This window comes from Aplidium turbinatum, chromosome 7 (assembly GCF_918807975.1).
Source record: "Aplidium turbinatum chromosome 7, kaAplTurb1.1, whole genome shotgun sequence".
Taxonomy (NCBI): domain Eukaryota; kingdom Metazoa; phylum Chordata; class Ascidiacea; order Aplousobranchia; family Polyclinidae; genus Aplidium; species Aplidium turbinatum.
The window spans coordinates 33,425,357-33,452,697 of NC_137478.1; the positions used below are offsets into that span (position 1 = coordinate 33,425,357).

At 40.2% G+C, this 27,341-nt stretch overlaps 1 protein-coding gene across 2 annotated transcripts; it reads left to right on the forward strand.

Moving 5' to 3' along the window:
- The first annotated feature begins 5,858 nt into the window (after positions 1–5,858).
- Positions 5,859–25,849, forward strand: LOC145774362 (equilibrative nucleoside transporter 1-like). Of its 2 annotated transcripts, none has more exons than XM_082585594.1 (14): positions 5,859–6,010; positions 18,600–18,735; positions 19,959–20,040; positions 20,669–20,868; positions 21,026–21,104; positions 21,402–21,554; positions 21,696–21,744; positions 22,413–22,510; positions 22,665–22,716; positions 22,838–22,947; positions 23,121–23,262; positions 23,668–23,753; positions 23,854–24,053; positions 24,122–25,849. In XM_082585594.1, the coding sequence occupies exons 1-14, from the start codon at positions 5,992–5,994 to the stop codon at positions 24,231–24,233; spliced, it is 1,518 nt and encodes a 505-aa protein (XP_082441720.1). In that variant the 5' UTR covers positions 5,859–5,991; the 3' UTR covers positions 24,234–25,849. The 2 variants fall into 2 exon arrangements, with proteins under 2 accessions (XP_082441720.1, XP_082441721.1); XM_082585595.1 differs by lacking the exon at positions 5,859–6,010 and adding an exon at positions 14,368–14,469.
- The last annotated feature ends 1,492 nt before the right edge of the window (positions 25,850–27,341 follow it).

Below are 27,341 nucleotides of genomic sequence, written 5' to 3' on the forward strand. Positions count from 1 at the left end.
CAAGTTTTGCGTTTTTTAATATTTTATTTCTTTGTGATTTACTCATTTTTTCTATGTTGAGCTGCAGAATGGTGGGGCGTCTGAACTTGCTATCAATTGCCCCTTGCAGCTGTGCCGTCCGGGTGGAGGCTCTTTGTTGACAAATTTCGTTTCTCATCTGGTTGAAAGCAGATGGTACTCACAGGATGGGCACGAGGAGCCATTTGTCGTCCATTCCAGATTTCCATCCCGTCCATCCCTCCTGTGAATGTGGTGCCGAGGAACAGACCGCAGACCACATCATCAATGACTGTACCATCTTCAAGCCACCTAACGGAGTGGAAGGTCTGCGCGTCATGGATGATGAAACTAAAGACTGGCTGCTCTCTAGCAGCCTTCCAGTGTAGTCCGGGAACATCGTGAATCTGGGGTGGTAAAAGGATAGACCCTCGGCCCCAGAAGCTCAGACGACGACGACTCATTTTTTGATTTTCTCATTTCTTTTAGTTTGTCCCAATTTTTCGTTTTCATAAATTTGTTTATCAGATCTCCTCAAATGAGGAAATTTCCTCACAAGTGGATTCGCAGCTCCGCTCACACTTATCGCTGACCACCATTCAGCTACTTGCGACGATCGCAAAGTAATGTGGTACGTTTCAATGAACGTCTAAGATTGTTTAGAACTACAGATCAAATAGTAGTCTAGGCTACATCAATGTTTTTTTGAAAATCTTTAAATCAGCATGTTGCATTGGTACAGAAATGGTTGGAAATTGCGAAAACGTCACATACAATGAAATTCTGTTGAAAATATGAGCAAGAAAACTGAAACTGTCAAAAAAGAGGACATTTGAGCATTTTTGAGTGTCCTCGGAGGATAATTTATTTTTCGTCAAAAAAGAGAACAAATTCTCTTAAAAGAGGACATATGGTAGCCCTAGTCGACAAAGGTCCACTTCAGGCCCTCATGCACAACCGTGGCAATGCCGTGCTTCCTGCTTAGGATAGACCGGCTAGCGTGTAGTTGGGAATAGCTAGCCTATCTGCAGAGGTGCAGTGGGTATCTTGGAGGAAGATGACGAGTGGCCGGTTGGTATGGGCAAGCTGCTCCTCAGCTTTGATCTTACTTGTTGTGTAGCCTTGTGTAGTGTGTTCTAAAACTGACGACATCATGTTATTTATATTCTTTGTGCAATTGCAGTTTGTTGTTTGTGTTATTTCGTTGTTTTGGATGTGGACAGCTTTGTCTGATGCAAATAACTTATGTGATCTGTTTCCCACCGTACAATTTACTCGTAGTCGTAGGCTAATCATTCTTGTATTATTTGTTCAGTTTGTGCTTTTCAGTCCATATAGTGTCGTTATAGTTAGGCTATAGGCTAGGCTAGTGCAAAGCCAAATATATCTTACGAATTCTCATTTTATGTATATTGCAGATTTAATTCTTGATGAGGACACACGTAGCCTACGTGTCGAAAACGTTTGAGTTATTATGTTACCGGTAGGCTATATATTTTGTTTTACGTAGACTATAATGCATTATGTTAAACCCGCTAACGTTACCGTAGGCCTACTTTGTTTTGCTTGTCTATGTTTCAAAATAAATAATAATAAAATTTTCTTTATTTTTATGACGTCATTGTTTGTTTTTCTTTTGTATTCAAATGATGAAAAAAAGATTTGGTGTCTGATCAAAAGTTATTGTTTTAAAGCCGCAGTGCTGCCAGGTCAAATAACCACCTCCTCAGATCAACGTCATATTAAGGTGTTGCGACCATGCCATATTTTAAACTGATTGTCCTGCTTTGGTGTCATGCACGCTATAACCTCCGCGTTTTGTCGCTTCTACCCTTTTCTGGACCTTTGCTATATTTGTTATATATTGTTTTCGTTGTGATGGTCAGAAATAAAAACAAACTGTCGGCAGTAGTGGCCGAGTGGTTATAGCGCGTTGGGCTCGCAGTCGAGAGCCTGCATATTCGACTCCAGCCACCCGCACTTGCTGTTGTTTCTCTGGGCAAGAAACTTTACGATAATTGTCTCTACCCAGTGATCGATTTCGAGTGATGGGTAGTACCAAATTTAAGTCATAAGTAGGGGAAGGTGAGGTAAGTTGGGCCAGTGGGTAAGTTGAGCCACCCCCCGTAACTCGAAAAATAAAAATCGCATCAACTTTCTACTGCCACCTACCTGACCGTTTATCTTATATGGAGCTATTCTGTAAAGATTATAGGTCTTTGTCTTGTAGAAAGACAGAAAAACTGTTTTTAGTGATTTTGGGAAGTTTTTTGAACTTTTTGAAAAAAAAGATTTTTTGTGTTTTACAAAATGTCTGTGGCATTCACCAGTGTTGATATGTCTAACAGTAATCACTAATGTTAGCTTATTCAGAAACTATGAAAGTGAGGTTGCTAGCTCATATATGACTGGAGAAATTCCCGTTTAACTTTTAATGGCGGCCTTGAGGTAAGTTGAGCCAGTGATGTACAGGTAAGTTGAGCCGGTGGCTCAACTTACCTCACTTCAGCTGCCAGTGTTAAGTGATGATACATGTAGTCATTAAATAGATAACAAAGTGTATTTTACTCTTTAATAGTCTAAATCTCTGGAAAAATAATTTGTCCATTGGTCTATTGAAGTTTAAATTTATTTGTAGCTTAGTGTAAACTGCAGCCTACAAACAACATGCAAGGGAAAACCCGACCTGTGCATTACATTGGTAAAATCGAATTCTTCAATGAAGATGGATAAATTGAGGCCAACTTTTTCAGAAAAGTGCCTGGAAAGTCCGAGGAAAAGTTGTCATTGGCGTGGCCAGAAAAAAAATTGTTGGGGGGGGGAAATATTTGATGAATTAAAGAGAACGACAAAGTGTTTGATTTAAGCCATCGCCACCTGATGTGCAGTGACGTATCCTGGTGGCTTGAGCAAGGGAAGCAATGAAACTGGGGGTTATAGCCTGCCGAAGGCACTCGTATTCTAGGGGGTCCAGAGGCATGCTCCCCCGGAAAATTTTTGCAAATTACACTTAAATAATGGATTATAGCGCTTTCTGGAAACACTTTTAGGGTAATATTTGTATAAAATTTATTAGCAGATAAACAGCTATTAACTTATTAAAGGTAGCTCTTACACACGAACGGACAAAATCTGCGGCTAAAATTAGAGAACACCAAAAACTCAGCGACACAAAACCCAACAGAGTAAGCCATTCTGAAATTGCTTCCACAAATTTGGTAAAAGAAACGTAAATTGCGTAAATTTTGCGCGATTCTTTGTCTTTCTGTGTGTCTAAAACAAGTCCTTGGGGGTGTTAATAGCCAGATCTCTTGGAAAACGTTATAAATTTCTACAAGTTTTATTATATTTTCAACAAAGGGCTCAACTTCGGAATCCAAACTTTGAAAATTGGGGGGGGGGCATGGCCCCTTTCGCCCCCCTGGCTACGCCTATGAAAGTTGTCCTTTGTCTTTAAAGCAGACGATGAGTGTTCTTTTCTTAAAGAGGATATCGTTAAAGCTTCCTCACACGACCACTTGGAGAAACTTTCTGCCGTCAGCAGAAATTCCGGTTTCCATGCTCTCTTGATCAGTGGCATATGGAATAAGTTTAGATCAGACAGACAACGGAAATTGATTTAAAAAATTCACATTTTGGAGGTTTATTTAATCAGGATTGTGCTGTATTGATTCATCGTTTTATTTTCTGTTCTTTAGCTCAGTTAACACGATCTGCTAGTACTACATTGATTCAACGTCTGTTGACGTTTAATCAACGAAAAAGTGGCAGATTTGTCGGCTGGGAAGTGCGCAATTTCACAGTCGAACAGTCACAACAAAATAGATTTATCCTTTCACATGTTGTTCTTTCTTCCTGGTAGCAGCTATGTATTAACTGCTACCCAACCTGTCTTCTTTCTAACTTTCCACTCAAGTTCCACATGTGTTGAGTGAAGATTACATATTGTCAGCAAGAGACTGGATCAATTGTGAAGTGGAATAGTCACTGCACGAGTGTGGCATGGAGGAACAAACCGTAGACCACACCAGCTGTAACTGCGCCATCTACCATGCGCCAAATGGTGTGCGTGATCTGCGCGAATTGGATGACGAATCAATTCAATGGCTGCTCGACACCTGCCCAAACATCCAGGCCCGGATTTAGGGGGGGGCAGAGGGGGCAGGTGCCCCGGGCCCCCCGATTTTTGAAGGGCCCCCCTACGTGGAAAACATGTGATTTTGTGTGATTTTTTCTTCCTTTTAGCCTTTGAAGCTTCTGCAAAATGCTGTGCAGTGCTGGATTGATGCTACTGTAGCCGCAGAGGTGATTTTTCGCGCCGTAGGCTTGAAAATTTTTTTGCAGGAGGCCCCCCCGATCTAAAAGTGCCCCGGGCCGCCCATCAGCTAAATCCGGCCCTGCAAACATCTAGATCGCCGCCACTGCCCAAGGGTGGTAAAAGGCAGAGCCCCTCGACCCCTGGAGTGGCGAAGAAGGTTCAAACGAAGAAGAAGATCACATCGTAAAAGGCCGAGCCACGTTTTCGTTAAGCAGCGAAAACACGAGTTAGTGAATAGAGAAAAAATAATGAGAGATTGTCGCTCAAGCATGACAGTGCATCGCAATGATGACGTCACCATTGCGTCACAGTCTATGTTACAATTCGGGACAAATAGCTGGGCAATAATTTCGTGAACACATGTAGGCCTATTGCATAGCATTTTATATGTTGGCTACCATCGCTACAGCTTTTGTTATTGAACGTAAACGAGTGGCTCAACTTTCCTCACACCCCGGCTCAACTTACCACGTGGGGTAGGTAAGTTGAGCCAAAATGACGTAATATTTAAAACATGTTTTTTTTCAATATTTTTATGAATTATAAAAAAAAATTTTTTGTTAAGCTAAGGCCAAAGCATCAACCATTATGCTGCCACTTTCACTTTTATTGTAAATCTAGCGGTTTTCTTAGTAGAAGCGTTTAAGTAAAAAGTGGCTCAACTTACCTCATCCTCCCCTAGACAACCGGAAACAGACATTGCCGTCGGCTGCAGCGTGGGTCAGGTGTGCGTCGGAAGGCGTAGGCTACACCGATGCATAGCGCTCAAGTCCACTTTCCCGCAATGCAGGGTAAAGATAAACATAACCAAATTGAAGCAAAAATAAACTAAAAAATAAACCAGCATACAATACTGATGACAAATCGCATTACGACACATGAAGCTAAACAAAAAAAGACCAGAATAAGCCAAATTGAAGCAGAAATAAACTACAATATAAACCAACAAATCCAGCAAGGCAGAACTGCTGAAACAAAACGTTTTGTTCGAATGAAATAATCACTGCAACGAACCGAATACCTGACGTAAAGTATGTTAAAAAAAAACAAGTATAAACTTTAAAAATAAACTGTAAACCTAATCGAAAAAAAATAAACCAAACGGTTGCTACAATGCAACCGCCAACCAATCAGAACGTGTTATAAGATTAAGAGGCTACCGTCCAATTGTGACCCTTCTAGCACTCATCCAGAGAGTTAATGCTTGTTTTGAACTTTATTTGGTAATTACAGAAGAAAAAGAGCAATAGCAGTGGTGAGAATCGAACCCGCGTCAATGAAATGATTACTTTCTAGCCATAACCCTAAGCCAACCAGCTGACAAAAAATCCATCACTTAATTTGCTTTCTATGATCTTCTTTTCGCCATTTTTTACGTCACTTAAACCGTAGCTTATGATTGGTTGGTGGTTTCATTCTAGTCAATTTCAGTGGCAGTGGCAATTTCTGTTGAAGCATAGATGACTCATGACTATGGTTGAAGGATTAGCGTATTTTGCTCTTTGTGACGTCATTACGTGAAGGCACATGACAAACCACAAAAACATTATCTGCTGACTGCAATACTGCTGAGTAAGCAGTAAACAATTAGTAAGAAATGTGCAAGAGTTTTTAAATGGGAGTCGTGAGCAAGTTTATGCAATTACAGTATTGAACAGCAAATGTGAAGAACTGTCATGGAAGAAAATATAGAAAGTATGTATTTTTATTTATTGCAGACTAGAACTGAACCTGATTTTTTAGATAATGTGTGCCGTGTGGTAACTAGCCTTCCCTTTTTAGCTGAATGTTACTTTACTTGGAAAAGTCATGATCATAGATCATGGTAACTTGTTGATCATAGTAACTTGTTGCCGAGGTCAACAAATACAACTGTTCTTTATCACCAATTTAATGTGCTCAAAATTGATCATAGAAAGAGCTCAACACCTGCTCTCCTAGGCCACATCGAAACGGGCTTTTGCCTGAGGATGGGTTTCTTTTATGTCCGGTTTTCTTTCTCCATCCTATTATTATTATGACTGCTCATCCACATCAATATTGGAACTGGCAAATTTAATCCACAACACTTTTGGGCTGTCATTCATTACTACATGTGTGCTTCTCTCTGTTTTTGTTTTTGCTATTTGTTTTTTGGGTTTTGTGGCCGTGCTAACTACTGATATATACGGTAGCCTACTACATAATTTTTCATTCAGGCACGTTTTAAACCTTTCAAAGTTTTGCCACCTTTTTCCGTTCATTAACGTGCTGGTAGGTTTATATCGATTTTTGTAGTTAGTATCTTTTTTGTCCCGGACGCGTTAATGACAAAAAATAAAATGATTGATTGAAAAAAAAAAAAAAAATTAGAGACTGCAAAATTTATGTACAAATATGTGCACAAAATGCTGCCCCGGGCCTTTGCTGGCTGCTTTATTTTTGTAAACGAAATTCACCATCATAAAACTCGTCAGAACCAAAAAAATGATTTATATTTGCCTTCTGCAACGTCAAAATCTGGTAAGAAGATGCTATGTTTTAATGGAGTGAAACTATGGAATCAAATACCAAAAGAAATACAAGAAAAATCTTATGTTATAATGCTTTTAAATTTAAATATATATAACTGTTTATTAAAGAATTTATACAATGATCACTCCTGAAACATATCATCTGCTTATTTCTCTGCACAGTTTTTTTTTATGTTGCCCTGTGTTACTCCACTGTTAATGTATTATGTAAAGTGCTGGTATTGTGCTATATGTGTTAATGTTCTTAATTTTGGGTCTTTTGTTTACATGTTTGGGTGGCAGCTGACTTTGGTGACTTTTTGGTCTTTCGTTGCCATCCTTGTTGTGCGAATTATTTGTGTTTTTGTATATTTTTGTTTTTTTATTTTTTGCCAACAAAACAAAAATAAACTGAACATAGTGATATGCACAAAAGTATGCATCCTTGTTGTGCACTCTTGTTGGTATCAACGTGGTTTGATGTTTCCTGCAAAAGTCGAATGATTTCTGTTTCCATAAAATCTCCAAAACAAATCATTTTTTAACTTTAAATTGGAAAGTAGCGGGAATACTATTGTAATGTTTCTGTACTACCTTTACATTAAAAAAAGTAGCACACTACTCCAACAAAAATGAAGCACCGCTACAACTACCAAAAAAGTAGCGGCGCTTCAAAAGCATCGTGCTACTGTTCATCTCTGGGTATACATATTAAGGTACCGTAATACAAAACAGTGGGTTAATATTTTAGTCTTCGATGTTTCGAGATACCATTTATTTGATTTTGATACAAAAACTATCCTGTTAAAATTTCAAAGCAAAAAAATTAATGTATAGAGGTGGCGCTTAGCCGTTCAATATTTTCTGATTTCCAAGGCACCCATGAAGTAGCCTACGACTAAAATTGAAAAAAGTAGCTATCATTTTCAACAAGGTTTTATTTTTATGTGACCTTGGTGGAAGCTAAATAAGGCTAAGCAACGATACCAAAAAGGAAAAGTATGTTTTCTGTGAGCTGTGTTAGAAGTAGGATATCCTTGTTTAAGAAAAGTGTTTTTTGACTTTGAAGTTGACAATACACTGCTTGCTGTGGATATAGTGGATACATTTATTTTATGTGGCAAACCAAGGCAGTGTTACTCGATGACTGTGTCAGATGTATTTTTATTGTTCAACTCTTGTGTTGCCTATTTGGATGAATAGGCCACTAATTTCATTTTTCGAGTTCACATCCTTTGATTGGATGCTTATTGTTTATGCTGTCTTACACCAAAGAATAGGATAACGCTTTGCAGCGGTGTGTGGAAGTATCTGTCAGAGAAAAATGTTGGCATTGATGATGTTAAACTATTCGATCTATACCAAAGCTAGTGCAAAGAGGTCTTAAACCTGATAGCTAGCTTGCATTAGCTTTGTTTAAATGATGGCACATTAGAAAATGGACAGAATAGTTCAAATATTGCAGGACTGGATATTTTTTTAAATGAATTGTTAAAAATCGAGCAATTCTTCATCTGCAATAAGCCATGGCTCAAAATGCAAATGTAAAACACATGTTGTCTGTGGAAAAAATCAAATGAACAGCAACATGTTCTTTGACTGAATCTGACAAATAAATAATTATGTTAATGTTATGTGTTTGATTTTTAACTTTTTGCTACATAGCCTTATAATCATCTAAGACAGTGGTTCTGGTTCTTAAACTTTTTGTTTTGGCGGACCCCTTTTGGTGCCCTCAAAGCGGTCGCAGACCCCTAAAAATTTTATAGCATGTCGCGTAGGGTGCGGCTGATGCCCCGACCTGAAGCAAAACACCCTAACTTCTTTTTATAGATGACACTTGGTACAAAAACAATATTTATGAAGTTTAAGACCAATCTATAAATGTTTAGGGGGTCCAGATTTGAATTGAAAATTGAGAAATTTGGTACTTAATTGCCATAATCGGGTAGTTTTACAGCGCTACATAGTCCTTCATTTATCATGGTAAATTCTGTATTTAAGGTCATCTAGTCTTCACATTTGCAATGTTTCACACAGTAGGCTATTATTATGTTCCATATAAATACTATTTTTTAACAAGTAAGGTTTTGCAAGCAGACAGCCAAACACTATTTTGAGAAGTAATGTGACAACCTATTGCAAAATATGCTTGATGTAATTGCTGGAGAATGCAAGTATTAAGCAGAAGAACAACATAGTCTGTGTATTAGCCTAACCAGTACAATACACAACTTTTATTAAATGTGAGTGACTGAAATCTTCCTGGTCACTACTTGTCAGCTTTACCTTGAGAATCGCTAAAAGTGAAAACATGCCTATGTGATGTCAATCATGTCATAATACCTTCAAAATGACTTACCACTGTTTAGCTCAGTCAAATACCTCCAGTTTCAGTCTAGTAAGTGCAGATCATTTCTAAGGCATTGTTCCCAGGTTCAGAATAAGGTTAAATGTAAGGAGTCGTTACAGAGCACTTCTCCAATATCAAGACAAGGCTCCTAACCATTTTAATTGTGACAACTTAGGAATGGTGAATTACCTTAGACATTTAGTACATGCTATGTGGTGAAGCATGCATAGAATCATATTTATCAATTGCAGAATGCAGTCCAGAATCAATACGTGTAGTTTGTATTCAGTTGGTAGGCTGTTTAATCAAAAAAAAAGTTTGCTAGGCTATGTTTTCTCATGCACAACATGACCCTCGGTATGTTCTACTCGCTACGGTTACCACAAAAGCAGATCAAGGTATCAAATGTAGCAAGTTACCAATCTACAAGCAAGTGATTTTCAAATTACGGTAATTCAAACAATTTTATCAGGAAGGCAGGTAATTACAGTACAGTTGAGAAAGTTTTTACGTTTTACTTAAGACCTAACATTTCTACAGTTGCAAAGCAAAGAATGTCAGAAAATATAATTTCTTTTTACAAGCCAGAATTTCAAATGAAGATTAAGAGAGACAAAGGCAAACCACTAAAAAAGATATATACCGGTACAGGAATTTCAGAAAAAGCTTAGCGAAACCTTTCCTTTCTGGTCACGTAATGTAATGAAAAAAATAGCAATGAAGAAGACATGCTATTCCTTATCAGTATACAAGGCAACTGGGAAGCAAGTATGGCTGGTTGGACGCAAAAGTTAAAAAGATCACTACCAGGCGACAACAGCAAGATAGACGAGTAGCAAAGGAGGAGACCCGAGTTAATGGCATAAATAATGCTATTGATTTAGAAGCTGAGGATGACGTGGACAACGAGCCATGCACATTGCACATCTTCAATGATTTGTGAGATAGAGGAAAAACGTTCTCATGAAAGAAGATCAAAAACAGGAACAGCCATGTTCATTCCTCATGACATAATGAAATCTCCAGGATAGTCTCTGCAGCAATCAGAAACATCATTACACCAACTGCCTTATCTCTTACTCTCCATTCTATGGTTCAAGCCTGTTCTGGAGATGCTTTGAAGCTAAATCTCCGTCCATCTCAGTCACACAGATACAGACTTGAAACAGCGCAACATATTTCAGAAAAAATTCTCTCCGCGTGGTCACCACCTGCTGTTGGTGCTTTACATTGGGATGGAAAACTTCTGGGGATTTTAACCAGCAAGTAAAAGCAAGAAGAAAGGCTTCAAGTTTTGATATCTGGCATCGGTGGCATTAAATTGTTGGGTGTTCCAATAATTCCAACCCATTCAACAGAAACAGCTGGAGCATTTGTGTCCAAAGTTACTATGCAGTTGCTTGAAGATTGGCATTGCAAAGATTTTGTTACATCTCTTGTTTTTGACACAACAAGCTCTAATACAGGGCATTAAAACTGGTGCTTGAATACAACTTCAAGAAGATATAGGTCACCCCTTATTAGGCTGTGTGTAGGCACCATGTGGGGGAAGTAGGCTAATTCTTTTTAAGGTGAAAACCTGTGGTGAAAAGATATGCAATTATGTATCATAGGAAGAGTACTGAAACACAATGTCACTTCGTAATATCTAAATTTTAACTCAAAAGCAACAAAGGAGTGCTTATATTAAATTTATTATGGTTAAAGCGTACACAGCGCTGTGGTAAATGGCATTAAAAGTATAAAACACTGATTTTCTAGTGTCAGTTATGGTTTGTTCTGAACAGGGTATTCATTTAAAGAATTTGCAATCCGAAGACACCATTTTTGAAATTTTTTGCAGAGTATGCTTCACAGATTTTGCCTAAACTTAGAAAGGTTGCCATAACTCTGCAAAAATTTCAGAAATTCCATTGCACAAAGTATGCAAAATTGCCCCTAAATTGACACACTGGTTCTAAGTGAAACCTAAGCTGCTGTTCACAGCATAAAAACTATAATTTGCAATAATTTACAAAAATTAGCTGGTATCACATGAACAATGAACATACAAAAATCACTCAAAAAACATAAATCACCCAATTTAATGTCAAAATTGAAATTTGGGAAAATCGATAATCCTATAAAAGTTTGATTGCAATCTGGACCCCTTAGACCTTATGATATTCAATTTTGCTGAAACTTTATATTTAAGCTTTGTAGACCAAGCCTCACTTCCAAAAAAAAGTTAAGGTTGCTACAATCAAGTTTTAAATTTTACGGGGCATCAGCCGCACCCTAATGTCGCGTCTCCTTTTTCACAAGTTTTGAAACGACACACTTAGAAGAATCTGCTGAACTCGCGACGCACTTATGACGATTGATGACATTGACGAAGTTTTGTTATGAACTATATCTTGGCACACAGGATGAAAAATCTTTATTCTATATGCTGATTTAATGCTTTTCTGCAAATTTTATCGCAAATGAATAGAGTTTTTGCGATCTTTACAAAGAATTTCTCTCTTTTTTCATTTGTAACCAATACTTCGTTGTAATCACAGCCATGGAAAAACTGTGAGTTCTAATAGGCTACAGACTAACGTTTCCATTTCTAAATTAAGCATTGATCAACAACCTGCTGTCTCAAAAGAATTAAGTTGAACATACACAGGCTTATGAAAAGATTTTAGTCTTTTATATATATATGAAATTTTTTCAGTTAGGAAGCCGACCCTTGTGCGACGCCCTTTAAAATTTCAAACGACGCACCAGGGCGTTGCGTGGTACAGTTTGAAAATCATTCTAAATACACAAATAAAGCAGAATTAATTTTTTAATGTCGCAATTTATCAATCATGCTGCAAATTCGGAAACTTTCGCAGACCCCCTGACTACGCCTTGCGGGCCCTTTAGGTTTAGGGGTTCATGGACGCCAGGTTAAGAATCCCTGATCTAAGAAGATGTAAAAATTGTTTAAACGTAAAATTCCACTGACATTTTTACTTTGTTATTATTTTGTTATTTTGTTATCATTTTTATTTTGTGCTGACTTGAACGTTGAATCCACCCAAAATTAACTTACTTTTCTCCCGTGCGTTATTTAAAGTGAAATACTGTAACAGCGTGCGACGTGCGTATCTTGTAGTATCTTGTTGCTCGCTTTATCGCCACTTTTGATATTATTACATCACAGCAAGTCAAACAGTGCGGTCGTGATAGACTACTCTACGGAATTCCCCGTTTCGGTGATTCCAATTCGGTGAGTCCGATCCCTTAACGGGGGATTTTTTCAATTTTTTTTTAAATAATCGGTTACCGTAGCCTAATTATCATTGCCGTTTTAGGGTTAGGAGTTAAAGGTTAGGAACTCACCGAATCGGACTCACCGAATAGTAACAGACCCACTACTCTAGTACAGGGGTGTGCAACCTTTATTACAGGAGGGCCAGATATAAATAACTGGGTGAAACCGCGGGCCGCACGTTTATTCAATATATGATTTCTAGTAGTTGCAGGCACAAAAAAGAGGTTTTTTGTTATTCATAGTGTCCTTATGGAATTATTAAGGATCATCTCCTAGCAGAAATAATAAGTTAAGATGAATAAATTTCTGAAGAAAACTGTTATTCAAATTTATTGTCACACCGTCTTTAAACGAGTTCAGTGAGGAGTTTGCAGCTGGCTTCTTTTCCCGACGGCTTTTTTCAAATTTACTTTAATGGAAGTGCTCGCAATTCGAAGTCCATTTTCCAAGTGTTCGTCTGTCAGAACCGATCGAGATAGGGAGACTTCATGACACCAATTTTAGAATAAAATTGTTCGCACAAATAGGCTACGTTGAGTCAAAAAGAACCATTTTTAAACCCATGGATTTTTTCAAATGTGGAAAGTCATCTTGGTTGAGATGTTTTTCGGTAAAAGTCGCCCAAGATTCATTTCTAAATACTTTGCTTTCAAATCCGTTTTCTCTTGAAGATCAATCAGTTCAAGTTGGATATCAGTTGGTGCTTTGTCAATGTCTGTGTTGAATGGCGAAGAAGATATACCAAACAAATGTTCATGAGATTTGAAGTTTGTGAAACGAGCCAAAAATTCATACAACAATTTTTCAACTTGGTCTGCAAATTCAGTTTTCTTCTCAGGATGCATTCCATAGTCTCTCAAGTCTCAAAGTTGGAAAGTGGAAAGGATTTCCTGTCTGTAGGCTACGTGAGCTTTCCGAAGTCGTAATTTGTTCATAATACCTTGTATGTGACAATACCTTTTTACGTTCCAAATAATTAAATACATTGGGTTAGCGGTGGCAGGTGGGAGATTTCTAAACTGGTTAACAGAAGTAGCAAAATCTACAACAATCCACTCCACAATGAATTGTTTACACGTACCAGACTAAACTAAATTATAAACACGTTTCGCGGGCCACACAATTTTTCTTTGCGGGCCGCATTTGGCCCGCGGGCCGCACGTTGCACACCCCTGCTCTAGTATATTTTTTGCTTCTCGTAACTTTACATGTTTTGTTTTGGTACAATTGTTTCGTAATAAACGTTCACAGCAATTGCCGGGGCAATTTCAACTTTTGTCGTTTGGCCTCGGAACGTTTCTGCAGAAGTAAAAATATGCTAATTTTGAAGACTGTGTGTTGATGCGTGTCGAAGTTCGATGGCCGCCATGAGCTTGTAATTGGCCACCGAACAGCTTGCTTCAGTCGGACACGTTTGACGGCCGGAAAAAATGTTGTTTCGAGGCCTGATGTCCTCTTTTTGGGTGATGAAAATGTGGTAGGCATATCATATATTGTTTTTTTTTCGTTGTGATGGTCAGAAATAAAAACAAACTGAACTGAACGTCGTCGGCTGCATAGCTGAGTGGTGAGAGTGCTGGAACGGCAATCGAAAGAGCGCCGGTTCGACACCGCTTATGAGCATGCAGCTGTGTCTTTGGCAGGACACTTAAAGGCAATTGCCTGAAGGTGGTCACGAAGATTGACTTCATTGCCTTCCCATCCACTTAATCTAAATCTTCAACCACCTGGTGTAAGCCTGGATACGACAAAAAAAAAATGAACGTCACTCTTAGTTTACAAACGAAGCTTTGTTGAAGGATGAGCGTATTTTATTCTTTGTGACGTCACTACATAAAGACACATGATAAACCACATGACAAACTACAAAAACACATCTGCTGACTGCAATACTGCTGAATAGACAGTTATCAATTACTAAGAAATGTGCAAGAGTTTTTAAATAGCTGAGTCGTGAGCAAGTTATGCAATTAAAGTATTGAACAGCAAATGTGAAGAACTGTCATGGAAGAAAATATAGAAAGTATGTATTTTTATTTATTGTAGACTAGAACTGAACCTGATTTTTTAGATAATGTGTGGTAACTAGCCTTCCCTTTTTAGCTGAATGTTACTTTACTTGGAAAAGTCATGATCATAGTGATATGCACAAAAGTATGCATCCTTGTTGGTACTCCTTGTCGTGCACTCTTGTCGGTATCAACGTGGTTTGGTGTTTCCTGCAATAGTCGAATGATTTCTGGTTTTATTTTTTCACGCAATGTTTTCATTAAATCTGCAAAACGAATCATTTTTTAACTTTAAATTGGAAAGTAGCGGGAATACTAATGTAATGTTTCTGTACTACCTTTACATTGAAAAAAAAAAGTAGCACACTACTCCAGCAAAAATGAAGCACCGCTACACCTCCCAAAACTGTCACAGCATGTGATGTCCGTGAGAAGTACCATCTAGATCGGTCGTATTTGTCCGCCGAGAAATAACATAGGATTTAGCGTCAAATCGTCAGTTACATGGCATGAACAATTGTTGCGAGCACTGGCGCCGACTTACGGGGTGGCCACGCCATCCCGAAACCGCTGTGGCGGGGTGGCAGCCACCCCGTTTAGGTTACATTACTTACTGCAAATAAATGTTATTTGAACGGACGTTTCAATCTTTTTTTGATCATTGGTTTTCGCTTCAAGTCAACGTAAAGCAAGAGGTGAACCAATACAGTATTGCGAAGAAAATGATTGTTTTTGTCACAAGCATGATACTCGCGTAACATCAAGCAAGCTACGTGAACATTATGCAACACGTGGCTACGAGTTTTTTCCTTGTTGTTGCGATCGTTTTATTTGTTACTTGTCATAAGTCATTGTTACATTTGTCAGGTTTGCAATGGGATTTATTAATCAATAAAATACGATCTTTCCATTGCCTCCCTCAAAAATTTTTTTTTAAATTTTTTAAACTGTTTATAATATCGCTATAAATTACGACAGCTATCAAATACTTGGAATTAAAATTATCTCGATGATTGATAGCTCCACCCCTTAAATGAATAAATAAATGTCTATTTTCAAATTTCATTAAAAAAATGCAATTTTCGAAACTTTTTGAGTTTTATTTAAAAAGTGCACTTAGGGAACGTTCAAATATTACATAACGCCTTCGAGGGGGAGGGGAGGGGTTATGCAAAGCGTTACGTTAGCGTCACATTGGGGGGAGGGGGTTCAAGCAAAACGTTACGTAACGCTTTCGAGTACGGAATGGAAGTTTTTTGTGCTGAATTCGTAGTGAAAAAGCGTTACATGGGGGAGGGAGGATTGCAAAAAGCGTTACGTTGGCGTTACATGGGAGAGGGGGGGGGTCAAAAATTCGGAAAAAAAGCGTTACGTAATATTTGAACGTTCCCTTAGTAAAGTAGCAGTTTTAACGTTCTGCAAATTTCCACGTTTACATGATTCTATTCGAGGAAAGCTACACCCCCTGCCAATTCCCAATAATAAAAGCAACCTTTTTCAATTAGGTCTACTCAAGATTTTGCATTTTGAATTATTTTCCGATTTCAATTGGAGTGTATTGTCATCTACTTCATGCTTTAATTTCTACTTTGTTATCTACTTCATGCAGTAATATGGCGTGACAAACTGTGAGGCGGGAATTTATTGGTCTGACATAGGAGTTGCTTGTTACATCATAGAAAAAATTACGAAAAGTCCCGTAAAAGTTTTCGCCGACATTCCAGTTTTATTCAGCTTAAAGATGCCACCGAAAAAGCGTTCAAAATTGCAGCTCTCCATTGAGTCATTTTTTGTTGCGTCTAGTCAGGATTTCAGCCAGCATGAAAGTGACCAAACGCCTGAACGAAACGAAAGTGTGCCACTGCCAAAAGGCGTTAGCACGATCAGGGAGGTGGAAGAACCGAGCACGAGCAGGATAATCGCTGTTGAAGGGAGAAGCTATCAAAAATCGTGGAAAGCGAATTCCCTTGGCTTAAGTTTTTAGAATTTAGGTTGCCATATTGTGCTATCCGCCACTCCGTGCAAAAATAAAAGTCGGCGCCTATGGTTGCGAGAATATAATTTTCAGCGCATTTAGAAAATGTGAATACTGTATCCCTTAGCTTCCGTTCAAGCAGGAAAACTTTTGATTGAATCAGCGTAACAAAGGTGAATTCTTCGCTAAGAATCGATGGGATGGGAGTACCTGTACTTCTACAATAATCACGCGCAACTTAGTTCTAGTCTTACGTCACAATGTCTGGCTTTGATCTCCGAGCAATATTGGTAATGCAAGGTTGGTTACAAAAATAGATTATCCAAGTAGGCTATTACAGCAAGATGCAGCACAATTTGTTAATTTTTGGTATTACAATAAAAAAGAAAAGGCCCAAGGAAAATTTACTTTCGCTGACATGATACGCAAAAATAAATTTAAAAAAAGCCTAGTGAAACTTTGCACAGCAGAAAATAGTAGCGTTTGTGTGGAAGTTTTCCGACTCTTGCCCAGAGCATTGTGACGCAAGAAGCCACACGAGCTCGTTCGGTGGAAGTTCATCAGTTATGCGGCGTATCAAGCAGCTACACGGCGCTTTGACTCTTCAAGCGCACGTCGTTGGTTTGATGAAAGCCTTTCAGAATGACTTGGCTGAAATTTTAAAAAACCTTCTAAACCGTAGCTATAGTTCTCAAATGACGATCGAAGCTAAAACTGGTGTGTTCGCCGTGAAACTTAATTTGTCCACCAAGGTAGCTGCTCAGACCGGACACGTTTGTCCACCGTCAACTAAAACGAATTTCGAGGCCTGAAATTTAATTAACTTTTGATTGTATTGAGTAAATATCTATACGATTTATAGTTACATGGTGTTATGAATAATCTTTTCATGTATCTGGCAGCAGTCATATTATTTTATCCAGGCACTTCAGCCATCGGACTGTATTGCTATCAAGGCTGTAAGTTTGGGACTTCGATCTTTAGACCTGTAGATAGTGCAGTGATGGACGATTTGTTGTGCCGTCTGAGAGTCTGGTCCATAAACATAAGATGACAATTAGGCAAGACTTGTGACATACATAAGTGGTTGGTCCAGCACCATGCACAATCCTTCAGATCTGTAGGCTGTCTTGCTAGGTTATGGTGAAGCAGAACATCGTTAAGAAAAGTATATCTTTGCAATTGTTGATTAGTGATACTTTGACGAGCTGATGTTTTCTATCTGGTAAATTCTTTTTCAACGTTGCAAAACGTTTAGTTGCATTTCAAACGGAGAAAGCTTTGCTGCTTAGGAAGTGCTTGTATTTTGAACAAAAATAATAAATACAAGTTGGCAATGTTGTTAAATAGGGACAATCCTTTGAGCTTGATAAAACCAATCAATGTATTTACTGTGGATGAGTAGCTGAAGTATATCAGTTCCACAGTTACTGTTAACAAAAGGGCGAGAGGGAGAAGATATTATATTACGTGTTAACTGTACTAGGTGCAACTAAAAAATGATTACGCTGAACACAGAACTAGGAACACGACGCCTACCAGTTGTGACGTCACACAATTTACGTTGATACTTTATAAAAAGTCATCGCCTGTAACTGGCTTCAGTTGCGAAGGCTTGGTAGTGTCTAGGTCACAGCAAGTCCCCACTGAAGCATATTACCATTAAAATATTATTGAATTCATTGTATGATCAATAAACATATACCGGTACCAACTGTATTATGAATGGGCAAAATAAGCAAACAGGTAAATTGACAAAACTAGGCAAGGCTGGTTTGTTACTTGTGTCATGCAGTATGCATAGATATGAGACCACAGATCTGTCCAGTTGGTTAGGTGGCATGAGCAATTGAACATCTGGCAAATGCTTTGTCACTGGCAATGAGTCTGTGTGCTGGCATGGCACGTAATAGCATCAGTCAAAAGTTTATTTTCTTTTTCTTTCATTAAATCCAAGTCTTTATCACTGGGGAAATAACGAACACCATTGTTTTCAGTCTTTGTTATTGATGAACCACATCGACTAATGACTTGTGTCAAAATATCAAACATGAGGCTTTATATTGAAATATAAACCAATGTTAAAGGTTGTACCATCTACAGTAGATTAGATACAGTACATCGTTATAGTAACAGCCTTCTTACATTTTTTCTTCTCCATTCTTGCAGATGAGGAGGATACTCAGCCACTTCTGAGTTCCTCGGACTCCAGTCACCTTGACTATTCCAGCATCTCGCCTTATGCCAACCATCAGGAAGGATCCATACAGGTGCCAGAAGTAAAAACGGAGGTGCCAAAAGACAGGTGAGCTTCCTGTAAAATCTACTGCCTGTTTGACTCAGTATGGTAAAAACAAAACACAAAACAGCAGTGTTGTGTTTGCTTATCACATCTACAGAAAATATTGCATCCTCATTCAAACATCTATCTATTGCATCCTCATTCAAAGTATTTATGACACACAATAAGGCAAAACTCGTTACAAAGATCATGAATAGAAGGGATAGTAAATGGTAAAAGAAACAAAGGCAGACCAAGAATGATTTGGACACCAAACATCACAAAATTGACAAAATTAAGTTATGGAAGTGCAGTACGAACAGCTCATGGTCGAGAACAATGGCGCAACAACCCTCAATACGAGGAAGGAACATAATGATGATTGATGATGATGATGATGATTCAAACATCTCTGCTCCTCACGACATCTGGGCGGGACCATGTGGGCGACGGTAGCGAAAGTTTAGCGGGTGGTAATCTATATAATTTATCTAATTGCTTTGTGGCATCACGGTTTACATGAAGCTTAAGACAAACCTGTCAGAAAAGAGCCAAACGAAGACCTCCCAAGAGGAATGGTCAAAAAGTGGTTGACGTCAGTTATGAACGCTTCCTAACCGTTATCGAAACTTGTCAGTCGCAATACCGATGCTGATGGTGCATTCTGTTGAAACATTTTTCGGTATAAGCGACAGGCAGCAGTATCATCCGGCAACTACTGCAAAGTTCTGATTCCGTGTGACTTCAAGTCTTAAAATTTAATGACTGTCAGTCACAATGTGTTTTGTGGGTCTGCTACTATTCGGTGAGTCCGATTCGGTGATTTCCTAACCTCTAACCCTAACCCCAAACCTCTAACCCTAAAACGGCAATGATAATTAGGCTACGGTACCCAATAATTAAAAAAAAATCCCCCGTTAAGGGATCGGACTCACCGAAACGGGCCATTCCGGTGTTTTGTAAACTACTGATGCGCCTAGGCAGCGTCTACAGCATTCGGATTCAGTAGGCATAAGTCATAATTTAAACGTGGGCACTTAAAATAAAATCATTTACTGCAGTAAAAGCTACTGATTTGCGTGTGGCCAGTACAAGCTGTGTCCTCTGCTACTGAACGTCAACTGATATTTTTAATCCGAAGGCACTTGAAGCTCAAAGGCACTTGAAAGTAATCGTCAGTTCTCCCGATTATGTGGGGAGTAAGATAAATAAAGTAAGAGAGTAAGTAAGGTTATTTTTCTTTTCAGATTCAAGTTTGTTTATGTCGCCTTCTACATCCTTGGTCTTGGGATGCTGCTGCCGTGGAATTTCTTTATAACCGCAAATGATGTGAGCAGGAATTCAATTTTGAACCGCTGGTGCCTCGGTAGCTAAGTTTGTGATCTATGACTATGCTATGACCAGAGGTGGGCAGTAGCGCGCTACATTTTTGTTAGATGGAGCGATAGCTTCTGCAGTATCGGCGCTGTTGTGTTGGTCGGAATGTGTTTATAACCATCCTCAAGTTGCTTATACTGAAAGCGATGTATACTTTAAATGGCAAAGCGGGACCGTATGGACGACTGGACGTGTAGACAAACGAGAGGCAGTTGCTTTTAAACCGAGTTGATGCCGTAATTTCACTCCTTGTGGATTAACCAGGTTCTGCTTCTTCATCCTTGAAACCAACTCTCACCTGCCTAGGATGGTGTGCTCTCCACCACTATCTGCATAGTCACCCCAGTTTGCAACCCTGACGTCATCGATGAGAGTGACACTGACTCTCTGTGCAGCTTTGAAGGATATTTCAGATCATCATCGACTATAATCAAAGACCAGCTGCCTTGTGCTGTCCACAGTTCGAGCAAACGTCATAGATGACGTAGTTGATTGTAAATCAACCAAGCTGGCGATGGTAGACTTATCCACATACTTCCGAGCAAACATGGAAGATGGTAAATGTGATTTGTTTCCACAGTACTGGATGTACAAGCTGCAGGATAACACCTCAGATCCAACTTCTCCACCTGCTGATGTCGGTAACTCCACCTCTCCTCCTGGTGGCAACCCCGAACCGTCGTACAATAAGCTGCAGTCGTTGTTCGGGAACGCTTTGTCGATCTGCGCGATGGTACCAAGCGTCATATTCTCTTTCATAAACACGCTTCTGCAACAAAGGTGAGATGCAGCTCGAGAATTCGATCAGCTTAATGTTTTCAGAACGAAATGGTCAAGTGCTTGTGGAGGACAACAGATCCAGAATCCACCATTATTTTCAAACCCATATTATATTTCCTTCACTTTGGCCACTGCATAACGCTGATTATTCTTTCAGGGTCAGAGAGAAGATTCGAATGCTCGTGTCGCTGACTGGAGTAATTCTGTTGTTTGCCTTGACAACTGCATTGGTCAAGGTATTGAGTTCGATTCTCACTCTGAGCGTACGATTGTTTGTAGTTGACGCTGCTACCGCAAGAGATGGGATCGCGAAGCGGTTCTTGACACCAAACATCATGATCACTGTCTTGAAGCTTGATTATATTTTGATCATTGTGTTAGCATATAGTGATGATAATACGATTATCGTGTGTGTGCCTGGTCGGTGATGTCCCCTCCACCCAGTGTATCTCATCTGAGTCCTCATCACACGGATGACCTCTTCTACCCAATGTATCTCATCTGAGTCCTCATCACTCGGATGACGTTTGCAGGTGGACACCAGTGATTGGACGGTCACCTTCTTCGCCGTCACCATGGCATCCATCATCCTCCTCAATTCCTTGACCGCCGTCTTCCAGTCGAGTCTCTTTGGGATCGCTGCAGGATTTCCCCCCCAATACACGCAAGCTGTCATGGCGGGTCAGGTGAGTCCGACCATGGATTGGTCTGAACTATCATGCGCAATTGTAATCGGCACCCGTGAAAGTTGGCCGATAAATAGTTGTTCAATTTTGTTACGTCACTGTGTGCTCTTGTTACGTGATAGTGACCAAGCTTTTGTGCAGGGCATGGGAGGCGTGTTCGCTGCCGTAGCCATGATAGCCGCATTGTCGCGTAAGTAGCCTGCTCAACTATCTTAAGTATTGCTAGCAGTTTAGTTGTTTGGAGGCGACGGCATTCTTCAAGGGAAGCCACGAATTGTTCGATTACCCACCTTTGTGACAAAACTGCATCATGACGGCACGTGACATTGTAACGTGACCACAATATTGCATCGCTTTCCTCGCGAGAAGCCAGGTTTGGCTCTGGATGGTCTGCAGAAAGCTGAGGGGGAACTTCATCGTCCAAATTTGGTTTTATTCCCACTAGCGAAGGTGACCGATTCTTTCCTTGCAGCGATTGCCTTCACTCCTATGCTCCATCTTATTCTGTCCATCACATCTTTTCAGTCCCACCTTGTCTGCCTCATTTTTTGTCTGCTTTTTGGATAGCCCCGTTTCCTCTTCCCATCTATTTTCAAAGTCAATGCCTTTTGAAGGAAACTACCTTCCTCCGTGCTTACTACATGTCCATACCATCTTACTTCATTTGCCCTGACAAGTTGTTCAATAGTCTCTCACCTCTAGCATATCCATCAGTTCTTCAGTCTAATACCCCCTCCTGGTTTTTACCCCATACGTTGCTCTCACCATTGCCCTTTCCGTTCCTCTCAGAACTGCAAGTTTGCTCTCTCACCCATTGGTACGTGTGAATATTAATACTCACTGTTTATGTTCCCACAGTGAACGGTTCCCCCACTGGGAGCGCATTCGCTTACTTCCTCTGCGCCATCGCGGTGACAGCGATCACCGGGCTCTGCTACATCGGGTTATGGAACAATGTGAGTTGTGTCATCTTCATTGCGTCATTCTCATTGCGTCATCCTCATTGCGTCATCCTCATTGTGTCATCTCATTGCGTCATCCTCATTGCGTCATTCTCATTGTTTGATTTGGTGCTTATTCCTTCAATTCATGTGAATCCATGTTTTTCAGAAATTTTATGAACATTTTTCTGGTCCCCAAAGATGTGGTGACGTCACACAACGTAAGTAACTTCATTTGCAGCAGATCCGCATCTATCTGTTATGCGTGGTGTCGTCAATTATCTTGTGACGCGGCTAGAAAAACTTAAACCCGACTTGTGATGTCATAATGGGGATTTTTAGGTCAGCCCTTGCACGAAAAGAAGAGCTGCTCGGTGATTGCGGAAGATGAACAGCAAAACTTGATCACAAGAAGTTGCGAAGAGTTGACAGGAGAGATCGTCTACCGTCCGGTAGGTGACGCCACTCACCCTTGTTTTTCATTTTAACGATTTGAGAACTAATGAGGTTCATGCTATGAGGAAGAAATCAAAAGCGAATAGAATTGGATTTTTAAAGTAACTTCTCGAAATTTCCCAAACACTTAGCTTTGCTCGATCTGTCAGTGCTATGTATTTCTCCGCAGGTTGTGCCACCTGTTTGGGTGATTTTCAAGAAGATATGGCCCCACTGGTTTGCCGTGTTTTTTACTTTCTTCGTCACGCTTGCCTGCTTTCCATCAATTACCGCCAACGTCAGATCGATGACGCAAGCGACGTCATGGAACAGTGAGTCCAGTGTTTGAGCGTGTCGCTGTTCTCGTCATTCATCAACGCGTCCGGAACGAACAGCTACAATAACCTATACACCTGCACGCCGATGAGCGGAATGTGAAAAAAATTTGAATGGTTTAAAACGTGCTTGAATGGAATGTACATATGGTACAGGTTGTCTAGCTAGCACGGCTGCAATGTCCGAACAGCGAAAATATAATAAAAAGAAGCACATGTGCAGTATCAAACAATATCGCCCAATGAAAAGTGTTGTGTATTGAAGTTGAAAGTGATAATGGCAGTTTCAATATTGATGCGGATGTGTCGTGGCCTTGGTTGCGCGCGTCTCATTGTCGTAGTTTGGAACTACACGTGGCGAGCAGAAGCGTTCATTATGACGCACCGTGTTGTTTACTGCAGCTCTCTACTTCACTCCAGTGGCCTGCTTCCTGCTCTTCAACGCCACCGACTGGATGGGGCGAACCCTGGCTGGCCGTCTTCACGTGGTGAGTTCCCGGCCAATGGTGGATCATTGTGCTTTGACGTATTTCGTTGTGTGCCTGACGTCATATAACGTGTTTGACGTGATGGTTTATGTCGTCACAGCCATCCGAGCACAACACGACCGGGTTATTGTTGTGCGTTGTCGTGAGGGCAGCGTTTCCCGTGCTCTTTGCGCTCTGCAACGTCCAGCCGCGGACCACTCCTGTTGTCTTCCAGAACGACGCCTTCTTCATCGTCTTCGTGATCCTCTTCGGCTTCTCGAACGGTCACTTGGGGACCCTAGCGATGCAGTACGGGCCAAAGTAAGTTTAGTGCGTTATGACGTCACATCGACGTTGCAGGAGCGTCTCTAACCCGATTGTCGTCACAGGCGCGTCAGTCCCGAGTTTGCCGCCACCGCTGGTTCTATGCTCGCCTTCGGGATATCGCTCGGTCTCGCTGTTGGCGCCGGATTCTCTTTCGTCATCAAGATGGCGATATGATGACGTCATCAACATCACTGCCACACCCGTCACGTCATGAAGACACCATCATCGGCTTGATATAAGTCGATGCTTCACTGGTGACATCACATATAGTTCCAATTTCTCCGCCATTTTATTGTGCTTACCTGCTGCTTTAGAATCAGCTTTGTTCCAATTCATTTGTGAAACCGACGTTCTGTTCCCTCGGTCTTCACTGTGAAGTCATGGCATGTTTTTATAGTTTTTGACTACCTCGCTATAAAAAAGCAAAAACTTTGCTTGTATCAACCACCGGTGTTTCATACAACCGGTGGTATTTCTTACATGTATTTTACAGGTATTTCTTACATGTTTTTATAGTTTTAAGGCTACCTTGCGTGGTAATCTAGTCCAGTTGTTTACCGACCTTCATGGCCAACCAAGATAAAGTGGCATCGTTGCTACACAATTATTGCGGGTCTTCATTATCCCAAAATCGTTCTAGTTGGGAATAAATGCGACCCACGAACGTCCATGCTTCAGGCATCCTTCGAATGTTCATCGCCACAATATGTCAATCCAGTTGTAAGATTCCGTATCGTAGTCGATTACATTACAATGTTGTATCCACCGCGGCTTGCTGGTTCTCATGGGCTCTATCCAGGGGGGGGGGGGTGTGTGATCACCCCCTCAATCATTTGGCTTTGAAAAGGTTTTGCGATTTTTATTGATCGGATTTTGAAAAAAATATTTTCGCTGATATCACTTTTTTGAATTTTCTCATTATGGGTGCAAGAAATAAATCAATGGGGCTGAAACCCGTTGTGAAAGATTTGTGCATCAGTGTGGAAAATCTTGTAAGGCTGCTATTAGTTAATGGCCCCTCTTCTGCGGAAGCAGAAAGAAGCTTCAGCAAATTACGGCGGTTGAAGACATGGATATGAAGCACGATGGCTGCTACACGAATAAATTTTATTGCTATATGTCATAGTCACCAAGACGTTTTGGATGAACTAAATATGGATCGAATCTGTCAAGAATTTGTTTTTAACAGTTCTCAAAGATATAAAATCTTCCGGCGTATTTGACTCTTGTAAACCTGTGGCAATCTTCACTTATTGTCTTTCTTGTTATACCACAACATCTACAATATAGTGTATGATGCTTTTTACTCAGTGCGTTATCGTGTTGTGCATTACTTCTTGTGCTATTGTTAGTGTTCTTTCGTTAGGGTATAGCCTACTGCGCAAGTGTTACTGCATACGGTACTGCAAGTGTTAAGCAAAGTGTAGGCTATTTGTTAACCCCTGTCCATGCATGCCATGACTACATTCATTGCATGGAAATAGCTCATATCTTCACTGCACAAAACATTTTTGCTAATTGAGCTTCGATCAGAATGAAGCTGATGCTATATTGGGGGGTCTGGAAGGCGTAGCCCCCCAGAAGTTGAAATTACTATGACAATTTTAGCGCACTGTCCAAAAATCCCCCCCCCAAGTTGTAAAAGTGGATAGAGCCCCTGCTGGTTCTACTAGGGGAGACCACAAATGAACGATGTTCTCCTTGATTTCAACTTTTGTGTTATCGAATACCTCACAATCGCTGATGAAATACAACATGGCGCTACCCCTGATGGGAGATAGTGACGCAGACACAGTGTTGATGTCGAGTAGCATCAGGGATGATACACCCGTAGAGGATGTTACTCACGCGCGAGGAAGTCCCATGGTTCGTCTCCGATAGGTTTGTTGACGAGTGACGACCCCAAGAAGTTTGCGCTTGAGCAACGCATTTTAAGGGCAGCTCTCTATTCAGTGGCACTTAGTTGATGGAATGGCTCGCAGACAACAATCGGAAGCCGGCCCTGGGTCAGTGGCACCCTAAAAATATGCGAAACTACCAGGTTTAAGCTCTCAAAGAAGCTTTGTCAGTCCAAGGATAAAATTCGAAGGCTCGGTCAGTTAGCGCGAGGCTTCGTGAACGCGAAAGATTTTAAGGACTGCTCTTAGTCCAGTCGCTGAATGATTTGACCCGGAAAAAAATAATACCAAGCTGAAATTTTGTCAGGAGGTTCGATTGGTGATGTGGAGTCACCAAAAAAAAAGCCCTATGATTCCCCCTTGGAAATAGTGAGTTTTGGCCATTTTTCCATAATGGCCGCAGCCTCCATAGGCCAAAAATTCGAAATCGTCTAAAATTGATGATTTATACCTCATTCGAAAGATAATTTCATACTGAATCACTTTCACAAAAGAACTATGGTCAAAAACTACACACATTTGAAGTTATTAGCCATTAAATGCGGACTATAAGGTAGATTCCACCATTAGGCTTTAGCCTGGTGGATTTTTGTGAGGAGTGACAAGCAATGAATTACTCCATGGTTAAACCAGAGCTTACGAAAAAGTGTACAATTTCCCATCCGAAGTTACTCCTCAAACTGATTTTGGATAACTCAATATATAAACAACAACATCTAAAACTTCTTGCAGAGCTTAATCCTGGCAGTGTCGCATACTTGTGGAGGCTTTGAATCACTGACGCAGGCCGGTCACCGATATTGACAGAATGAAGTTTCCGTTTGTTGAAGTCTTGGTGCCGGGGAATTATTCCATCCATTAAATGCCGCTGAATGGAGAGCAGTCCTTAACGTACGTTGCTCAAGCGTACACCCGAGAGTCGAACCAGCGCCGCTTGATCTTGAAGCTTCTTCGTTCCAGAAGTGACGCGCTAACCAACTGAGCTATCGGGGCGGACGGGATTTGATTGGTTCCAACATACCCCTGGGTTGCCATCTCCATATACTTTCTATGTCTAAAGTAGAATTAATAATGGAAGGTATATGAAATAATAACTTATTACATGGATGTTTAAAAGATCAAGGAAATTATCTTAAATTGTCTCTCTTCTGCGTAGCTTGGTCTTCCCAAACATCGCTTATTTCTATGGATAAATATTTCAGTTCATCAGATTTTTTCACAAGCTTGAGAAAGCTTACTTTTCCTTTTCCAAATGGAGCCGAAACAGTATCACAGCTGGACTATGCATGCATAAACAGAAGATGTTCTCTGATTGTCTCCAGTGGTGGTGGAACAGTTTTCATGCTCCATCCCTTCTGAGCCTTTTCTTGGAAAAATACAACAT

Bases quoted from the DNA above. Each gene is read 5' to 3' on its own strand.
- LOC145774362 (XM_082585594.1), top strand. The intron at 18,736-19,958 runs GTGAGCTTCCTG...TTTTCTTTTCAG, and splicing joins ACGGAGGTGCCAAAAGACAG to ATTCAAGTTTGTTTATGTCG. The intron at 23,263-23,667 runs GTGAGTCCAGTG...TGTTTACTGCAG, and splicing joins GCAAGCGACGTCATGGAACA to CTCTCTACTTCACTCCAGTG.